General features: G+C 35.5%; 1 protein-coding gene across 2 annotated transcripts in view; it reads left to right on the forward strand.

The window, feature by feature from the left end:
* Window positions 1-14,152, forward strand: part of Vta1 (vesicle trafficking 1) — a 61,992-nt gene extending 47,840 nt beyond the window's left edge. The window contains exons 6-8 of one of the 2 annotated variants that reach the window (XM_004628546.2): window positions 1,238-1,414; window positions 7,359-7,439; window positions 12,553-14,152. In XM_004628546.2, coding sequence (XP_004628603.1) covers window positions 1,238-1,414; window positions 7,359-7,439; window positions 12,553-12,698 — 404 coding nt within the window. In that variant the 3' untranslated portion in view covers window positions 12,699-14,152. Of the gene's footprint in view, window positions 1-1,234; window positions 1,415-7,358; window positions 7,440-12,552 lie in introns of both variants that reach the window. The other variant, XM_023712189.1, reaches the window with a different exon arrangement.
* Window positions 14,153-17,025: the final 2,873 nt, after the last annotated feature.

Below are 17,025 nucleotides of genomic sequence, written 5' to 3' on the forward strand. Positions count from 1 at the left end.
CAAAAAAAGATGATATCAATTAACATTATGTATACATTACAAAGATAATAGGACAATTAGAAAGAAAATCAGTCAACTGGAAAACCTAAGAGAAACAGAAGTCAATGAAGGACATGAACTACTATTACTCAAGAGATGATCTGACCAGTGTGCACCCACTGAAATTGAATTCCTAGGCTTAAAATCTTGTTACAAACATGACTTACGGATTAAGTATTAAGTATGAAAATACTGTCAATCTTACACAAATGCTTTTATAAAACAGAATCTTAAAACCTCAAAACGATCATTTATAGTTGTTTAATATCAAAATATTTCTGGATACATTATCATTATTGATTCCTGATTCAATTCCAGTTTGGTTGAAGAACATACTTAGTAAAATTTCACTAGTAGGAGTTTACTATGATGCATTTCATGGCTCACGATGTGACTTGTTTTGGTGAACATTTCATGCTCACTTGAGCATATTTGGTAGTTACTGGTTGTCGTGTCTGTGGACATGAAATATGAAGGAGTGGTAGAACTTCCAACTGAGAATTTATTAGTTTTGTAAGTTTTTGTTTTATTTGAAACTGTTAATTTATTAGGCACATGTTGCTTTGTAATTAATTTTGTAAAATGAACTTCTTTACCATTCATTGCTTTGTCTATTATTAAAATTACTCATTAATCTCCTGGGTATTTTCATTAGGTCTTTTAAAGTAATCTTCCACATCAACCAACAGTATAGTGTATTATAAATAGTGTCTAAAGTCTACATTTCAAAACAGAGTATCTCCTTACCTCTTCTCCATAGATAGCTAAATGTGAAATTTCGTCCCATTGTTTTTATTTAACTGAATACTTTGAACAATACACAGATCATTAATAGCGAGTACAGTAAATACTGAGTGAAAGGCAGCTGCCAAAAATAGTTGATGCTGAGTAGCATAAGTGTGACGTTTTCCAAAAATGTCCTTGCTTTTCATTTCAAGAAAGTTTATTTAAAAGAAAAACATACCAGATATAAAGAATTTACAGAATTGGAATGTGTTAACCTGAAGGAAGTGATAATTCCATGTGAGGCACAATTCAATTTTAAAGAAAACAAGTATCTAAAGCATTTATTTTGAGACAGAGAGCCTATTTATCAAATGCATTAAATCGTATTGCAATTGTACAGTTTTTGTCATGTAAATATAGCAAAAAGAATAGATTTGTATTTGAAAATACTACTTTAACTTTGTGTCAGCAGATGTTGAGGAAAGTGAAGATGCTGGTGCAGCCTCTTTTCCTGCTCAGCCACCTCAGCCGTCCTCCTCTTCAGCTTACGACCCAGGCAGCATCCCATCAGGTAGCTATTCTGGAATCCAGATCCCTCCAGGTGCACATGCTCCAGCAAACACACCCGCAGAAGTGCCGCACAGCGCAGGTGAGAAATCTCAGTTTGTCACATAGGAGCCTCCTGATGCTGGCCTGTATCACAGCAGAATCCTTAGGCCTGCAAAACTCACAAACTTGTCTTCAATGAGGTTTTACTATTTCTTGCATTCTAGTTGTTTGAGCTATAACAAATATTGTAGTGTATCAGTTACTTTCAAGTTCATTAAAAAGAGTATTAGTGTTTCATTTTGTTTTCTTTCCCTCTTGGCTCTTCACTGTCATTTAAGAGTAATACTGTAGTGAGTAGTTTCTTGGAGGTTGTGTCAGTCGGGATTGTACTAAGGTAAGAAGGTCCAGGCCTTTAGGTCGTTTTGCATGAGTTAGGTAACTTTTAAAGTTTTCTGTTTTCATCATGTTTTTCTCTACGCTTTAAAATTTAATATTGTATATTACTTACAGAAAATGCTAGTATTTTACTTGTAAGACTATGAATAAGATTGATCGTCACAGTACTTGCTATGGTTCAGGATAATTTACTTTGACTTGTCAATGTCTTATGATTGGGGTGAGGACATTTATAGTCAAACCAATTTGGATTTGTGTTTTTAAGTAAAAACTTCATGGTGTACTATTTTACCATCTTTCAAAAGCCTTGCAGATTTGTAGAACAGCTGAGCAAAACCAGCTATGTACTGTAGTTACCTTATGTAAGTACTTCCAGAATATGCTTCAATGTGTCAGCCCTGGTCCAGAACCCCAGACAGGCGTTCTCTTAGAGGGGTCAGCTCAGTGCATTCGGGAGCCAGCTAATACTGAACCACACTCTGCTAATCTACAACTTAAAGTGGTATTCAGCATCCCTCAAGCTAGATTTTTTCTTTTTTTCTAAATGAAATTAAACATACCTACTTTTCATAGTTCCTTCAAGTTTTAAATGGAAAAAAAGTATGAAAATTTAACAGTAAACCTAACACAAAAATCTATGATCAACAGATTAGCTTCCTTTCCTTCATTTCTTTTTTCTTCACAATTTTTATGCCAAAAAGAAGGTGTTTAATGGTAAGTTAATAAACACTTAGAATCATTTCTTGAATCAAGAAAAATGTGACATTTAAAATTAAAACTTTCAAAAACCTTATGAAAAGATTATCTAAGAGATATGGCCTTAGATAGTGTTTTAAGGTACAGCTGCCACATATACATTGGTTTATATGTAGTTTGTGTACTGTATCTACTCTGTGCCTACCACCACTTACATATTTGCACACACATGCACTGTGTACCTGTGCATGTGGGTAAGAGGAAGAACTTTTAGTAGGGTTACATTAAGTTAATGAGTTGCTGTTTTTGTGCTATCAAAAATGATAAAATATTGGTAATTTTTTATGTTCAAACAAATAACAAAATGCTTGAAATATTTATGGCAGAAAGATGTTAGGAGGTGGTTGTCTGTTTCTTTTGATCCAGTGAACTCAGACATAGGTTATTGTTTGTCCCTCTCCTCCTTGCCTCCTGGTTTCCCATTCCTTAGAGAAGGGAATGACAACACTTCAAAACCTTTATAGTATGAGACCTGTCTTGTTTTATACTTTAGCTGTTTGTACAATTATTCTCGTAGCACCTATCTTACCTATTGTCTCTTGTTGACAGGGTCTGAAGAAATTAACACTTACCTAAACAGAGATACCCAGGAAGAGAACCAAAATTTGAACAAGTCTAGCTTCTTGCTTTTGCTCCCTCCTTTGCATGTCTCTTCCTCCAAGAAGCTAAAGTATTGTGAACTTCTATCCCTGATTTGTCAAATTCTATTTCCCTTCGTGTTGGTTTGAGATGTTGGGCTCTCCTCTTAGCCCCCAGATTGCTTTTCTATTTGTAATATTTCAAAAATCAATTCATAATTATCTGATAAAAAGAATAACATTTTTAATTTATAAATATAGCAGATGTTTCCCCTCTTGCTCACTTAAAGAATGATTTACTTTCTCACATATAAAGGTTCAGGATGCACTTTTATCAGAAGGAAATCCTTAAGATAGCCAAGAAGAATAGTTTGTACTAATTTACAGTTTTCATTTCTTCCATAAAAAAGCAAAGGGTCTACACCAAGGGCAGGAATAGCAATTGCTTCAGCACACGGCATTTACCGCCTGTGCCTTAACTCCTGGGCAAGTGTTTTGTGGAGGCAGGCAGAGTATGCTTTTTTACTATTGAAACACATACTTACAGTTTATAGTATATAAAAAAATAGTCTAGATGAAATAGAATTAGAATACGAGCCTTTTAATTATAAAAGAAGCTCACCTCATATGTAGCAGTTGGCTCTACTGAATTCACTTAGGCTTTAATGCTTTGTTATTTACTTTCTGACTTGTTCTCCCTGTGCCATTCCCACGACTAAAATGAGATTTTACTCAGCCCAGTCTTCTCTTGTCCTGCCTTTACTGCTCCTGTTCCTGTAGGTTAGCATGTCTTTCTCCCTTTTTCTCTGCCTCTAAGTTCTTTTTCTCAGGGTTCTGTTTACTTTTTGCATAATTTTCTCTAGTTTTCTAACTAACACCCATATCTCCTTTTTTACAGTCCTATCATTTAGTCAGCACAGCAACTTTGTACTTAACTGAAAATCTTTTTCATTCTTGAATATGTATTCATCCCACTTAATATATTATATATGTACCTACTTAAAAAATTAGAAGTTACTTCTTAACAATTCTCTTATATTAAATAATAGGAAAAAAAAATCCAAACTCACTGTGTTTTTCTCTAGTAGTATTTTTAGAGTCACATCTTTCCAGCGTACTACAGTCTGGGAGCTATGACCCTTTTGGACATTGTCAGATGAAACCTACCCAAAGCAAGAATGAAGGGAAAAATAACTAGATGTGGGCATCTTCCTAAATAAGTACACAGCATGTACTAATTTAACAGGTATTTATAAGCTTGTTTTGCACCACGCCTCCCAGCCCATGGGAGCAGCTCCTGCTGGCTGCCAGAGGACGGGCCTGACCTCCACACTTCCAGATAAACAAGGGATGGAGGCTGCTGACTATGCCACCCGAGGCGTGGTGAGCAGTTGCTCATCGGTTCAAGTTGGAGTTGGTTGTCAACATGGTACTTATTGCTATGTAGGCTGCTTTATTTTAATATTGCTCCAGTGAAAGTTTACTGCTAGCTAAACATTGTCTCCCCATAAATTCAGTTTTGTCCCTGTTAATATTACCTAGTCAGTTACATGGAGCTGTACAAATAAGCACCTGAGAGTTAAAGCAGGCCTTGACCAAAAATGGTGCCTTTTCAAAACACCAAGTGGTTGGGGATTTTAATTTAGAATAAAACACATTATTTAGCAAGCTAATATATAGGTTGGACTCTGAGAAAGTTTATAAACTTGCCTTTTAAATTAAAAAATCTACTTAATAAACTATCATCTACACACACGATAGAACAGCTGCTTAAAAAAACTAGACGTGTCTTTGAAGATCCCTCTCAGACCTAATATTCTAATTTTTAAATTGTATTTTTGTGCTTTGAAGTGTTTAGTAAGTGTGTAGGGAAAATTATTTCAGACATTTATAGTTTCACTTTACATGTGTTTGGTTAGCTCTTATCAAAGTCAAGCAAAAAATAGTAACAGCTGGTTAATTTAAGATGTGTATGTCTCCTGAATTTGCAGTAATACTTCCATAAAATTTTTCCTATGAGTATGTTTTTTACACAGTATGTATAAGGATATTGACTGAAACATTAACTGTGTCAGTAGTGCCTGTAGCAACCTATGTTTGTCATTAATAGACTGCTTTTTAAATTATATGTATAGAATGGGACATTTCATAACCATTAAAAAGAACAAGACAGATTGAAATGTATTAATCTAAGCCATATTCAGTGAAAAATACACACCCAGTATAGCATACATGCAGAATACATAACCATTTGCAAAACACACACAGTATAAAGGGATTTATTTAGAGGAGTTTGATTTAGGGAAGAACACAGGCTTCTTAGCAAAGAACAGCACTGAGTTGAATCGATGAATGGAAGATGGATGGATGGATGGATGGATGGACGGACGGATGGATGGATGGATGTATGATGGGTGGGATTGGAAACATAGGAAACCCACAGTGGTTTTGAATTAGGTAATACTCCTAACGTGGCTTAGAGTTGACAGGAGAGGCAGGCTTTCATGTACATATTTTTTTGTACTGTTTAAAATTTTTGCTTGACTTTTCGCCTGTAAGCCTTCTATTTTTCAAGGTTTTTTAGTTAGTTAAATGGTAAAATTTTAATGACATTTAATAGTTCTAACAACTATAAAAGAAGTTTACCCTTTAAACCAAATTAAATGAAGTAAAAAAGTTAAATTTAAACTTATTTTCTTAGAGTTGCAGATGACATCCTTCAAAGTCATTATGTCATGCTAGGAAAACTATCTTAGAACGTTAATCTTTGTGAAAGCATCGTTCTGTTATGTGCTGCTGGAAACTGTTCTGTCTTCTTCCTTTCCTCTCTTCCCATTTCCTTTTCCACGTAACCCTTACTACAAATTGCGTATTCCAATTTAACCTATTTGGATTTAACCTATCAACTTGAAGTAATGAACTTTGAGAAGTTATTTGACTTCATTGATTTGTATAATCGGCTTTCCTTCATTCAGCTACCCTGTTAAATTAATTATTTCTAGTCTTTCCTTTAAAAATGTTAAAATTTTTTGTTAATTTCTTTGATGAATTATCAACTGTTTTTAATTTCACTGCTACTCTTTGAGTATAACAATTTTGACAAGTTCCAGCAGAAAATCAAAGTGAATTGCTTAGTAGGTCTACAAAAATACTGTCTTAGTAAGGTGCTACCTGGAGCCAGACATGGTGGGGCAGGCCTGTAAAATCAGCACGTTAGGAAGGTGAGAAAGGAGGTTCTCAACTTTAAACCAGCCTATGCAACCTAGTGACTTACCTTAAACTAAAAACGTAAAAAACTGGGTGTGCTAGCACCCAGCAATCAGGCTGACACAAGGAGGATTACCAAAAATTCAGGACTAGCCTGAACTACATAGTAAAACCATGACTCAAAAAACCAAAAATGTAATAATTTTTTTAAAGTGGTGTGGTAGAGCTCAGTGCAGATGTGTTAGATTCAATCCCTAGTATGGGGGCAGGGGTGACTTTAAAATATGAACTATAAAATTTTATTTTTATGCAAACTGATGAAATAGTCCACATATATTAAACTAAGTCTATTATGCTTCACCTTTTCCCCCAGTGTGTGTGTGTGTGTGTGTGTGTGTGTGTGTGTGTGTGCGTGTGTGCATGTATGTATTTATTTTTATGAATTTAGGACAGGGTTTACAGGGTATGCAGGGTCTCACAATGTAGATCGGTCTCATAGTGATTTTCCTGTTTTCAGCCTCCCACCATGCCCAGTCTCAGTTGCTGTCTCAGCATGCCCCAGGGGTGGGGTTGGCATGGCACACCAGGGATCGAACCCCAGCCGCTGTGCTCTGCCTAAGCAGGTGCTTTAGCCCACTGAGCTATCTGACTGGCCCCACCCCAGTGTATTTAATTGGCTGTGACATTAAAAGATATGAAAGAAGTGTGTCACTTTCACAGATATATGGTAAGCATCAATTGCAAAACCAAGTTGAAGCATTATACATGACATGTAAACACTCATTATTTTCCTCCCAGTGTTCTGCACCATTGTGTAGCAAGTATAATTTGGAACCCAGTAAGGTTTCAAGAAAATGTTTAAGTGAAATTGCCTCAAATTGTTGTGCTTTTAGTTTCAAATAAAATTGTTGTGGTGCTACTTACAAGGGCTAAGGTAGAATCAACCTAGGTATTTATCATCAGATGAGTAAGCAAGAATGAAATTCAGTCATCTGCTTTAAAATGAATGGAACTGGAAGACAGAGATATAAGCTTATTTAAATTCCTTTATGAAATATAATGAAGAGGTTGACACTTCATACCCATCTGTGGTTTTCTGGTTCACAGGTGTAACGAGTAATCCTATCCAGCCTTCTCCACAGACCATCCCAGCCATTGATCCTGCACTGTTCAGTACAGTTTCCCAGGGTGAGTCAGCTATCTGTTCTGAGCTGTATTGTCACTCTTCCATTGAGATGTTATTCTGTAACTTAACGTAAGTACTATACGTGCAAATGTTCTTAATTTAAATCAGAATGTTTAGCTGATTTACAAGAGATCTTTGCCTGTGTTTACTAGATTTCCAAGGTTGTTTCTTATTCTCAAAAATACCTACATCCAGAGATTCCCTTCTATTATCATTCTCTTTGTGTACTACTTGGTAACAGTGGCACAAACATCTACCTTGGATGCTTAATGCTAGATTAGTTTGTTTCAGGATTACTATGTGTTGTGTTAATGATCTTTTTCAACTGTACTGTTGTTCAGTTAGTATAACTTGCTGCACCATTTTCTTCTTTAAGACCTGTAGTCTCTGCATTTCCTATTCTGTTCCAATGAGCTATTTGTCTTTTGTTAAGACCATATCATCTTGATTAGTATAGATTTATAGGATGTCTTTAGTCTGGCAGATCAGTGTTCCAACTTTGTTCTTCTCCTTAAATGTATTGACTACCTTGGATCTTTTGCCACCCCATACAGACTTGATAGTTGTTTTGTTGATGAGCACATACTGGGATTTTCGTTGGAATCGGTAGATCGTGTTAGAAAGAACTGACAATCCATTAAAAAACATGGAATATTATGCCATTTACTTTTTCTTTGGTTGCTTTCAACAGAGTTTTGTTGTTTCCTTTGTATAGATCCTGTGCATATTTTACTGAATTTATACCTGAATATTTCATTTTGTGAGTTGCCAGTATAAATGATACAGTACTGGTTATGTAAACACAAATACAATGATGTTTGTTGTGCTTTTAATTTCAAATAAGATTTGTTGTGGTGCTACTTACAAGGGCTAAGGTAGAATCAACCTAGGTATTTATCATCAGATGAGTAAGCAAGAATGAAATTCAGTCATTTGCTTTAAAATGAATGGAACTGGAAGACAGAGATATAAGCTTATCAGTTGATTAAAATTTTCTGCCCAGCAAAGTCACTGTAAAAAGAACGTAGATGAGGAGAAAATGTGAAAAGACTCATCCGGTAAAGGAGCAGTCTCTGAAATATACTGGAACTATAGCCAGTACTAAGAACACAGTCCTGTTTGTAAATGGCCCAAAGATCTTAGGCACAAAGAAGATGATAGCAAGTATACACGTGAAAAGGTGCTCCACTTCCATATGTCATCAGGCAAATGTAAATTTAAAAACTGAGAATCTACCACATACCCATTAGACTCATAAGGATCTGGACCATGAACACCACCAGCTGCTGCTGACGGCTTGGAACCACAGGACCTTTCATTTGTTAATGGTAGGAAGTCAAAATGATATGAACATAGTAGAAGACTCTTTGACAGTTTTTTTTATTATTTTGTAATAAATTTTTGGCTAATTATAGCAGAATGGTGGAAAGGTAAATATTTGAAACAATCTTTACTTTTTTTACTTTTTCACTTATCTATAGTATTTGAGTGTAATGACTCAGCCCATTTTTTGAATCACAAGTATCCAAAAAGTATTTAGCAGACGTAATGAAATTTTATTTTATTCATCTACTCTTCTTGATATTAAGTGATATACTTAGGTGTCTTGGTTTCTTATCTCTCTTTGCTGACACAAAATACCTGACACCCAGAATTAAGGAAGGAAAGCTTTATTTAGTTCACAGTTTAGGGAGCTTTCAGTCTGTAGTCAGCTGGCCCCAAGGCAGAGTGGCAAGCCACAGTTCATGGTGATGGAAAACAGCAAAAGCAGCAAGAGAAAAAGGGAGAAGCAGCAGCAGAGAGCAAGCCTCTTTCCCTCCCTTACATTGTATGCAGGTAGGCGACCCACCTACATTCTAGTAAGCCCGCCCCATGACTGTATGAGGCCTTGGGGGAACATCCGATCACAAACCACAGCACTAGGGAAGGCCTAAGGCTCAACGCTGTCCTTTATATTTCCTTTAAGATTAACTACAGTCAGGCCTTTCTCTTTTGGTTCCTCCCGTATCCTGTGCATTCAGTCTGAGGAATAAAGTTATTAGAATGAGAGTGTCCACAACCTGTGCCATGTGAATTACTGCAGATGCCGATGGAAGTTGGAAGGGTCTCAAAAAGCCCACTTTAGATTCCTCTCTGGTGGCATTAGATAAATCAGCCTTGGAAATGGTCGCTCATTTAAGTTGAGTAATACCTTCATCTCTCTTTACACCAAAAAAATGACATCTCTGATTCTGTGCTAAACCAGCCTCCTTTTGCCACTGCAACAGTCTTTGACTGCTACCTGTCTTCCGCTTATTCTTGTCCTGCCCTGTTCAAGGAGGATACTCATATGTAAGGATGGTCTGTTCATGGTTTACATACAGCATAGATGCACAAGTTTAGAGCAGAGGTGCTGTATTAGACAGATCTATGTAAACACCATTTAGGTCCACACTGCACTGTGCGTTCTTGCTTACATTGATTGTGACTTTCAGTAAACGTTAGTGATAGGAAGAAAGCAGCTTTTATTTTGCTGTACAGAGGATATTTGTTATTTTGAATATAAAATCTCTTAAAATGAATTTGAACCGTTGTTTTTTTTTTTTTTAACCTGAACTGTGTCTTCCTAAGTTTTTAAGTGCTACTTTAAAGGGATCAGAATTAGGTGTCAGATTTTTTTCTTGAGTTTAAAATTTTAATCCATTCCCATATTAATGATTTGTTGTTTATATTTGTTAAATGAAGGAAAGCCTGGTGTGTTACAAATAACCACATGACATGACTTTTTGGTGTTTTTTTGTTTTTGTTTCTTTTTTTGTCTTTTTGAGATGGGGTCTCTGTGCAGTTTAGGCTGGCCTTGAGCTTACATTGTAGCTCATGCTAGACTCCTTCCTCAGCCACCCAAGTGCTGGGATTATAGGCATGAGCTACCACACCCAGCTTGACTTTAAGTTTTAGGGAGTATTGAAAAGAAGTTTAATATCTCTATATGTCTGTAAAATTAAAGTTTGTATCTAACTCCACAACTGCGTGATTATATGCAGGTACTGGCTTTTATGTACAAGTTACGTAAGTTGTTATATATGTTTATAAGCTTGATGTATTAATATTTTTCAGTTAAAATATTTCACATTTTCTAAATACTGTTTTATTAAATTAATATACATTTTAAAATCATTTTATTAGTTATAAAAAGTAACACTTTTCATTATAACATTTTAACTTATTAATAAATAGTTGTCAGCAAAACAGTGCTAAAGCACTTTTTACCCTAATGCTGTAAAAAGAAGAGTAGTGTGAATATTAGTGTTTTCTTCCAACAAGTATAGTAAATTTTGGATGGATGCCTTCATGTATTTAAAAGAGTTCCCTAAAAGCGTAGAATATTAGCATGGAATCAACAGTGTTGATTCTAAATTTTCCCAAGTGACTTACTTACCTAGATGGTGCATATCCAGGTGACTAGAGCCTTTTTATTTCTGAAATTGGTGGCTATTAGTTCAAGAAAAAAAAAAATACAAAATTGAAGTGAGCTTGTCTAAATTGTAAACAAAACTGAAACATAGTTATTTTTTAAATTTAATGGGTAACAATTTGTCAAAATAAAAGACAAGACTTGTGGAGAACCTGCTTTGGTTTTTATCATTTAATTACAATTTATTAATTGATTGTATTCTTAGGATTTAAAAGCAAAACCAAAATTCAAAAGAATTAAAATACTTTCATTTGGAATGTGTAATCTGATTCATAATAGTAAGAAACTAAGTTTATGTAATCTTTCATAATATTAATTCAGTATTTGAAGACTTTTACCATATGTCAAACCCTACACTAGTTTCTGTGAGTAAATTTGTCAGTGTATTTTCTTAAAAGCTGAAATTTAATTAATTCTGGATATATTTTATTTTTATTATTATTTTTTTAAATGTATATTTGGTACACGGTCTCACTATATAGCTCAGACTCATAGTGATCCTCCTGTTTTCAGCCTCCCCAGCACTGGGATTATAGGCATGCGCCCCCACACCCGGACTCTTTTAAAATGTAGGAATCATTTAAAGCATGGACAGCATTTTCATGTAAAGTTACTGAGCTCAGCCACAACAGGTGCCTGGCCCTGTTGTGAGATAAAAGCTTTAAATTACACATATTGTATCAGTACTCTGAAATTTTGAGAAAATAGTAAATTAGAATTTAGTATCAGCTTTCCTAGAATTGCAACCATTTATTTAATGTCATTCACTTTATACTACATCTACTGATGGCAAAACTTTAAAAAGTCATTCTCAGCTCAGCCTTATAAACAGAATTGAAATATGCCTTCAGCTTGTTATGCTCTGTGCCTTGAGCCTTCTAATCAGCAGATATTCCTAGTTCCCATAAAAGTTTCCACAGAACAGGGTGTTTCAGTAAACATACAATGTCAGGTTTTTGAGCTTGTCCTTAGAAATACATATTCAAGTGTATTCATGTATTAGATTAAATATATTTTAGTATATTTTTAACCAAATGATTTAGTTGGACTCTATATATATTTATCATGTGTTTAACTAGAAAACTTGCTGTAAATAGGTTTTAGACAAATAATTTGTAAACTAATGTTTTCATGTTTGTATGTGAATGATAAAAATTGGAAACTGAATTTTATTTGGATTGCACAAAATATAAAGTATTTTCATTTTAAAAATACTAAATGCTGTATTTTCTACTTGAAGTATGGTACTCACCTTTCTTATTGAGGTTGTGTTTACTGTGTGTTCTGGCACACATGAGGGTTGAATGGTTTAGTCTGTGTGTATTGTTCCGTGAAAAGAGCAGCTCAGTGTCTTTAGACTTCAGAGCTACTTTCTTTTTAGAACAGACTAATTGTATGCAGTTAATTTGCAAAACTATAGTGACATCTAAGTTATTGCTTGTAGGAAAATCTTGTATAAGTTATTTTTATATTGCCATAACTGGTTTATATTCATAATTAAATACTGTAAAGAATGGAGAAAATTCATCAACACGAATGAGATTGAAAAAGCTTTATTTTTACATAACATTAAATAATTTCTTTGATTTCAAAGGTAGCCACATATATAACCTTAAAACAACTTTTATAATCTAATAAATATCTGAATCTTTTTCTTTTAGGGGATGTCCGTCTAACCCCAGAGGACTTTGCTAGAGCTCAAAAGTACTGCAAATATGCGGGCAGTGCTTTGCAGTATGAAGATGTAAGCACAGCGGTACAGAATCTAGAGAAGGCCCTCAAGCTGCTGACGACAGGCAGAGAATGAAGCCTTTGTACAAGAGATTCGTGTATTTTTGGCATAAGGAGCTAACGTTCATTACTCTATCAGAAGCACAGTTTTTTAAGGGGGACTTTAGTTCCATTGAATGTGACAATGAAATCTGTGTCTATCTGGCTCCTGCTGAAGCACTCAGCAGCAGCCTCAGCCAGTTTCCATTGTGCTTTACTGGATCCCATGATCTCTGAGTCTACAGGGCTGATGTTAGCGAGATCTTATAAAATGTCATTTGAACCCTACTTTAAAGTGAAAACACACCACATAAAATTATGTTGAGAATAAGCTTGCTAATTCAGGTACATTAAGGGATTTTCTAAAAATCTATACTATTTGGACAAACCACATTACTTTGCTATACAACTCTAAATTTAACTTTTAATAAAGATTGCCAGAATGTTCCTAGAGATCATGTTTTTGTTTTCCTCAGATTTTACGAAATTAATACGAACATGGGAAATGTTAGAGGAACCCAAAAGACATTATGGAAAAACCCTTAATATATATTCATAGTAGATATAACAACATTACAAATTTGAAACTTTGTGAAAGGAAATGAAAATGAGGTCAAGCAGTCGAGCCCCTTTTAGACTCCAGGATGACATTGGTTTCCTTATTTGATTCCCCTTATCCACTGAAGCTTAAGATGAGTTGGCATTTGCTTCATTGGCAGTTTGACTGCATGTATTAGAAAATGAAAAATCATTTGTAGGAATACCTGGGAACTTGGTGCTTTAAGTTAAGGTTTTCCTCATCAGCTGTGGAGTGGATTCCACAGAATATATATATATAGGTGGGATGATGCTGAAGATTATAGGACTTCAGGTTCTCAGCCGTTAAGTTTGTAAGTTTTGTAATTATAGACTTCCTGTGTCACCTGCATTTGTGCTATGTAGAAAATAAATACAAGGATTCTTTTAATTAGTTCAGCGTACTACAAAGCCAAATGTCTGTTTTGATTTGCATGGTAGAATTGTCCTTTTGAAACGTGTTTATATTTAGGTATAGGAATACAAATATCTCTATAGTAAGAAGCAGTGTTTTAAGGTTAATTTGACAAATTCATCTGAAACTTACGTGTTCTCTTTTGTGTGTGGCACTTGGATTGAAATCTGTTACATTTTGGTGAGCTGTGGCCTGTGGGTGGCTCACCTATGAGATAAAGTTTTACTGGAACAAAACCACACTCATTCATTTCTGTTCTGTCTGGTTGCTCTGCACAACTATAGAGTTGTGTGGCTTGCCAGCTAGGGAGATTGTCTTGCCCTTTAAGAAGAAATATACTAATACCTATTCTAATTGCTTTGTTAAAAAAAAAAAAAAATGAATCACTTGTAACTATTTGTGTTCATCGTTCTTTGCATAAATATATGCAAAGTTTGATAGAATTAATATTCAGATTGAATGAACAATTCTTAAGTACCACGAAAAACAAGTCTACCCCCCAAAAAAATACCTTCTGAAAAATGTTCTCAAGTCCTTCACAAGATATATAAGTACGTATGGGGTTCAGCATTTGTATCTGAAAACACAGTGCTTTGACACAGCTCTGTAGATCATCATCATAATTGAAATACTAGCTGGGATGATCTTTCTGGAACCTATAAATACAGTTCCAGAGATTTTGCTTCAGACCTTTACATATCTGCACACCAAAACCATTAACACCTATTTCATAACCTTCATGTTGGCGCACTGTTAAGAAGGCACATGGAGGAAGGAAACTGGTAACTGTGGGGAATCCACTGACACGTGAGCTGCATAACATAGCAGTCCTTTCTATAAAATAGAAGTGACACACTGACCACTTCATAGTTTATTATGAGGATTAAATGAGATACATTTGACGTGTTGATTAGCATGTGGTAGTATTCAACAACTGTTTATGGTTAATGCTACAATTAATGTAAATTGTTATTATTTCCCAAAAACTAGGATATCACACTTGCTTTTGTAGCCCAATACTTAAAAATGTTTTTTTGCATGAGGGGACTAAGCTATATGTTTTCTAACTTTATCCTTCATAATTCTTCATATAAAATCCGACCATAAAATTAGGGTACCTGTCTGACGTAACACTGGAGTAAGCTATTTTCATTTCTTCAACCTGTATTCATTGAGCAGCTACTATGTGCCTGGTATTATTTTTACAATAAGTAGCAGAAAACAAGAAAAAATCTCTGCCTCATCGAGTTCACATTCTTTTTTTTTTTTTTTTTTTTTTTTTTCTTGTGGTACCAGGGATTGAACTCAGGACCCTGTGCTTGCCATGCAAGCGCTTATTCTACTGAGCTGTCTCTCCGGCCCAAGTTCACATTCTAATGGAGAAGAAAGGGACATATTGAATAAAAGTGTATCACGTGTTTGACCAGTGGTCTCAAAAGGTGATTGTGAGGAGTGCAGTTCTTGGTCTCAACCCGGTCCTCCTCAGTCCGAAACTCTAGAAATAGTACCCAGCTTTTTGAGTTTTCAGAGGCACACTAGCTGGTGAGTGGGGTAAAGCTTACTCAGGTCAGAACAATTAAGTCCAGGAGGAGAGGTTACCCTGAACCAGTGGTTCCCAAAGATACCATCGGACCACTACCGTCAGCATCAGAACCTCCTAGAAAGTACTAGGGTGCACACTTATAGAACTTCTGTATTGGATCTTAATAAACATCATTGAGAAAACTACAGTACAACACAGAAGATTCTTAGATGTATGGATACATGCATGTTTAAATTTCTTTTTTTTGGAACTGGGAATCAAACTCAAGATCTTGTGCTTGCCAAGAAAGTGCTGTGCTGCTAAGCTATTTAAATGTGGTAGGCAGGATAGCAGAGAGGCAGTGCCTAGCCATGCAGGTGTGAAGAGCGTTCCTGGCAGAGGGAGGTAGAAGTACAGTCCAGGTGTAAGTGAGGCAAAGACAGGTGAGGGAGGTGAAGGCCTAGAATAATACAGCCTTTTTGTAAAGGGCTTGAATAAGTGAGCAAGAAAGGTGTGAGGAACAGTCTGGTAGAACTTTGAAAGGAATCACGTTGCCTTCAGAGGCAGGAATAGGTCCTTGAGGAAGAGGAGTGTGGGGCCTGGCAGCCCAGCTGAGAATATTGCAGTAGTTGAGATGAGGTATAAGTGTTAACATAGGAAACATTGCCTTCTCGCTTTTTTTTTTTTTTTTTTTTTTTTTTTTTTTTTTTTGGTAAAGCCATGTGATTTCTGTAGAAAGGATATGAAGTATAGACATAGGAATGAAGATTGACTCTCCAGTTTGTAGACTGAAAGCCGGGAAGGAATAAGTAGTCATTAATCCCAGTTAGGGAAGTTGCCAAATTCCTGTGACTGTCCAGGCTAAAACTGATAGTGTTTTGTCAGTGTGACAAGAGGAAGAAAAAATAAGATAAATTACTGTCTACGTGATTTGCAGAGATCCCTCATTGAGAGCCTGCTCAGCTGAAGTTAGAAGCAGGAATTGTTTCCATGGCTAGCGTGTCCATGCAGATTTGCAGAGAGCTAAGTCATATCCAAAAACACAAGCTTTCATCACAGGCCTTGAGAATTAACATCCTCATATTGATGGTAGAATTTGTATCCAGCTGGTACTTAACAAAAATTTGAGATTTCTGTATATACACTAAAAATTTATCTGTTTCCTTTCTAAAGAAACTTACACTGTAAGAGCAGTATGAAGCAAAAGCTAATGTGGTTTGAACATCCCTAATCTTAAAGTACCAATTGACCAGAAATCTAAAAATTGTCAGTAAGCCCAAAATGATTGGAAATCAGAAGAATTTTGAGCATGAACATAACACTGTAAAGGGGTGAATTTTGGAGCATTTCCGATTAGGACAACAATTTTAAAATCTAAGCAATGTCTAAAATATGAAATACTTCCAGTCCCAAGCATTTTAAGATTTTTTTTAAAAACTGTCAGCTTGTACTCAGCAATCACAAGGGAAAATAGGGCCTGGGGAGATAGCTCAGTAGAATAAATACCTGCCTGGCAAGCGCAAGGTCCTGAGTTCAATCCCTGGTACCACAAAAAAAAAAAGCGGGGGGTGGGGAATAGGTTTTAATTTCCGTATCAGTACTACCAATAGTTGATAAATGTTAAGGAAGACTAGTACTAGACTCATGCAGTCTTCAGGACTGAATAAAACCATTTTTTGTTTTGTTTATGCAACAGGTTTCTTTTTCTCTTTTGAGGTAACTTCTATGCAGGATGACATGAAAATGATCCTCAGACCCTGTTTTCATTGAGTGAAGATTTAATTTCTTCCTGTATGAAGATTTGAATAACGTAAATAATGTATCTGCCTTTTTTATACTGAATTTAAAGGT

Source organism: Octodon degus, unplaced genomic scaffold (genome assembly GCF_000260255.1).
Source record: "Octodon degus isolate 3935 unplaced genomic scaffold, OctDeg1.0 scaffold00024, whole genome shotgun sequence".
NCBI lineage: Eukaryota > Metazoa > Chordata > Mammalia > Rodentia > Octodontidae > Octodon > Octodon degus.